Here is a 4,139-nt window from a genome sequence, read left to right as displayed (position 1 = left end):
CTGGGTATACCGTGGTGCGTGGTTTCACACTATGTGGGATTGTGACCTGGGTATACCCTGGTGCGTGGTTTCACACTATGTGGGATTGTGACCTGGGTATACCCTGGTGCGTGGTTTCACACTATGTGGGATTGTGACCTGGGTATACCCTGGTGCGTGGTTTCACACTATGTGGGATTGTGACCTGAGTATACCCTGGTGCGTGGTTTCACACTATCTGGGATTGTGACCTGGGTATACCCTGGTGTGTGGTTTCACTCTATCTGGGATTGTGACCTGGGTATACCCTGGTGCGTGGTTTCACACTATGTGGGATTGTGACCTGGGTATACCCTGGTGAGTGGTTTCACACTGTGGGATTGTGACCTGGGTATACCCTGGTGCGTGGTTTCACACTGTGTGGGATTGTGACCTGGGTATACCCTGGTGCGTGGTTTCACACTGTGGGATTGTGACCTGGGTATACCCTGGTGCGTGGTTTCACACTGTGTGGGATTGTGACCTGGGTATACCCTGGTGCGTGGTTTTTCACACTATGTGGGATTGTGACCTGGGTATACCCTGGTGCGTGGTTTCACACTGTGGGATTGTGACCTGGGTATACCCTGGTGTGTGGTTTCACACTATGTGGGATTGTGACCTGGGTATACCCTGGTGCGTGGTTTCACGAAGTGCCAGTGTGAAAGGGGCTGAGATTGGGCACTCAGAAAGCTCAAGACTGCCTTCAGGATTTGCTTCGTTAATTAAGATCTGTCATTGTGAAAAAGCCTAGCGCCGGTTCCTTTTCCTTCCTTTTTTCTTTCTTAAGTAACACTTTCACAGGCTAGTGCTCTTTTTGCATATCAGTAACAGCATCAAAAACTAGCTTTTTTTTTCCTTTCTCCTGTCCGCATTTTCCCAGACAGAACGCCCTGCCTGTTCCAGTGGAGCTCGCCTGTGTCGCTTTCTGTGGTCCAATTATATCTCTCAGGACCTATGCTCGCCACTGTATTGACTATTTCCAACTCCAGCCTGCAGAAGCTGTTGTTTGCAGCCATAAAAGTAGCACTGGTTGTCCTGGTCATCTGGCTGGCAGCTTTCAGCATGGACCTCACCAAGCGGCCCCACAGAACCACGCACACGCTGAGGGTCCTGCTGTGGCACTACCCCTTTGGGAAACGCTTCAACCTGAGCTGGGACGTCTGTTTGGACCTCTACAACATCAGACACTGTGCCCTGACCGACGACCGCTCCCTCTTCAACCAGTCCCACGTGGTTGTATTCCACCACCGGGAGATCCAGAGCAGGGTCTCAGCCCTGCCCTGGGAGCGTAGACCCTCGGGGCAGATGTGGGTCTGGATGTCCCTGGAGTCTCCGAGCGGCAACAAAAGAGTGAAGGAGCTCAACGGCCTATTCAACTGGACCCTGAGCTACAGGAGGGATGCAGATATCTCCGTGCCATATGGGGAGCTGGTGTCCGGCAGTGGGGCTCCCCAACCCAGACCCAAGACCGGATTAGCCACCTGGGTGGTCAGCAACAAGAAGACGACGCAGCTGAGGAGCCTGGTGTACGCCAGCCTGCGCAACCACCTAAGAGTGGATGTCTTCGGGAAATCTAACCACCGGCCGCTGTGCCCGGACTGCCTCCTTCCCACCATCTCCAACTACAGCTTCTACCTAGCCTTTGAGAACTCTGTGCACCAGGACTACATTACAGAGAAGCTCTGGAGGAACTCCTTAATGGCCGGGGCAGTGCCGGTGGTGCTCGGCCCCCCCAGGTCTAACTACGAGGAGTTCCTGCCCCCGGATTCGTTCATCCACGTGGATGACTTCCACTCCACCAGAGAGCTGGCTGATTACCTCAAGGAGGTGGCGGGCAATGAGAGTCGATATCAGCGCTATTTCGAATGGAGGAAGATGGCCACCGTGAAGCTGTATGCAGATTGGAGGGAGCGGCTTTGCACCATCTGCGCCAAGTATGAGCGGCTCCCCAAAACTAAAGTTTATCACGATCTGGAGGCTTGGCTTCACAGGTAACTGACAGCAGGGATGTTAGGCAAATACTGAACTGTGCAATGCTAATTTACTGCAGGGTCGAAATAACTGCTTAACATTTCAATGATAAATTTAATAAAAGCCCAATATATGCACTGTGCTTTTAACTACAGAATATCATGAGTTGCTTCTTACGAAGCCAGCGTTGTTTTGTGGTTAAAAGCATTGGAAAGAGCCCCAGTAACATTGTATTGCAGGTAATGTAAAGGTCCAATTGGTTTGGTTTTATTATTACCCTTGAATTAAACACGCTGGCTTATTGTTGTGAAGTTTTGTAATAAAGTCTCCTGGGACATTCCATATGCTTTCACTGCACAGGTCTGTTTTAGAAACACTTTCATGCACTTGATTCATAAGCACTGTCTTGGTCATGCATTTGAACAGTATTTTCTTCATTCAAATCCATGCGCAATGAAGTGGAATACGTGTGCAGCACTGTACTCTTACAGCCTGACTGCTGGGGGAGAACCATCAATTCCAGATGTACCAACTTAATCTCCTCTCATTCTTAGTGTCAGACTGGGGCTGCAGCCGATTCTATCCGCAGCCTACAGTCCAGTCTGCAATCCGGACATTGCACAAGAGCCACTGATCACATATATGTTACACTTTTTTTTCATTTGTAAATCAATTCAGCTACCACCAATACTACGTCGATGAATTGATTGCCGCTCTTTGAATGTACTGGAGATTCAGCTCAATTCCCCACTCTGTCATTTCAGCTCAGTCTTCTATATGTGGCTGATGATGATACACAAAACCACACGGTGCCAGGGCAGATGCAACTCAACATGGTGGTAAAATGCCTCCTCCGCTTGTTTCAACTGCATTTCCAACAGCGCTGATGCAGAAGAACGCTGTTTACTGTGTAGCAATGATGTTGGTCTGGAAGCGTGGCTTCGACAGCTTGCACGAAAAAAAAAATGCTCACCTGTCTTTTTTGGGCAACATCATTAAAAACGATGTTTCGTCTCGGTGACTTTATCAGATTCTCAGAAGAGGGTGCTGAGATTCTCAGAAGAGGGTGCTGTTAAGTTTCAGTTTTGAAATGGCTATAAGTGTTGGACACACCCCATCTTCACCGGGTTTCAAGCGAAACCCTTTATTGTGGTCCACGCCGCTTACCTGGTGTTTAAGCGGATCAGACTTTTAGTCAGCAGTGGTTTAGGAACCTGCAATCATTAACATCCAACCACTTCTCATAAATGTTTCAGTAGATGTTTAAAAATACCCAACCATCAGAGATGTGTTAATACTTCTTCAATTAAAATGTGCAGCATGCAAAGAGATACCTTTAAAGTCATTACAAATTTTTATAGGGTTGTCCCGGAGTCTCTACACCAAATTGAAAGAGCTTTGGTGCGAAGTAATCTTTACACGCCGACGTTCTCTATGAAGATTTATTAGATTATAATCATCGGCTAACATCGTAATATCTATATATGATATATATATATATCATGATGATATCTATATTGAAATATGCTATATATATATGTGTGTGTGTGTGTGTGTGTGTGTGTTAATGCAGAAGAGACAAACCTGATCCAGGGTACTACGAGTGCTTGCCACATGAAAATCACAAAATTTATGTTCGCATAAAAACTACCAGTAGCAAATATACAGTAGAGTTCTTTAAAAGGGGGAAAAGCAAGCCTTTCTTCTGTGGAAACCAAGTTCACTAAAAGATCATTACTATTAAGTGTAGCAAATAAATAAGACAAACTGTTATTTGAAAATATAAATTGTAACGGCAGCCGATTTGTCGGTTCATGTATTTTGTATTCAGGGCAGTCTGACTGTGCGGCACGATGGTGTTTTTCTCTTGTTGCTAAATTTGAAACAACTTTGCAATCGTTGATTGAAAGGTTAAAATGAATGATAAGGTTGTGTGTAACCTACAGTAGAAGCTTTCAACGTGCAGCCAGTAAACCTGCAGCTTTCAACGTGCAGCCAGTAAACCTGCAGAAGAACAAGCCTGTGGGATGCTTGTGTAAAAGCACTGCTTCAGTGTAAAGTGTTGGTTCACAGCCTGTTCTCTACTGGGTTAAAAAAAAATAAAAAATCTTTGACAATCAAATCGTTTCTAATACAAATTATTAAAC

At 46.2% G+C, this 4,139-nt stretch overlaps 1 protein-coding gene across 2 annotated transcripts in view; it reads left to right on the top strand.

Annotated features, from left to right (window-relative positions):
* Positions 1–3,025, top strand: part of LOC121310825 (alpha-(1,3)-fucosyltransferase 7-like) — a 5,730-nt gene extending 2,705 nt beyond the window's left edge. Inside the window, exons 2-3 of one of the 2 annotated variants that reach the window (XM_041243741.1) lie at positions 906–2,012; positions 2,757–3,025. In XM_041243741.1, the coding sequence (XP_041099675.1) occupies positions 976–2,012; positions 2,757–2,835 (1,116 nt within the window). In that variant the 5' untranslated portion in view covers positions 906–975 and the 3' untranslated portion in view covers positions 2,836–3,025. Of the gene's footprint in view, positions 1–901; positions 2,013–2,756 lie in introns of both variants that reach the window. The other variant, XM_041243740.1, reaches the window with a different exon arrangement.
* The last annotated feature ends 1,114 nt before the right edge of the window (positions 3,026–4,139 follow it).

The sequence above is a fragment of the Polyodon spathula genome, unplaced genomic scaffold (genome assembly GCF_017654505.1).
Source record: "Polyodon spathula isolate WHYD16114869_AA unplaced genomic scaffold, ASM1765450v1 scaffolds_2625, whole genome shotgun sequence".
In the NCBI taxonomy this organism is placed as follows: domain Eukaryota; kingdom Metazoa; phylum Chordata; class Actinopteri; order Acipenseriformes; family Polyodontidae; genus Polyodon; species Polyodon spathula.
This window is presented reverse-complemented; position numbering and strand designations above follow the sequence as displayed.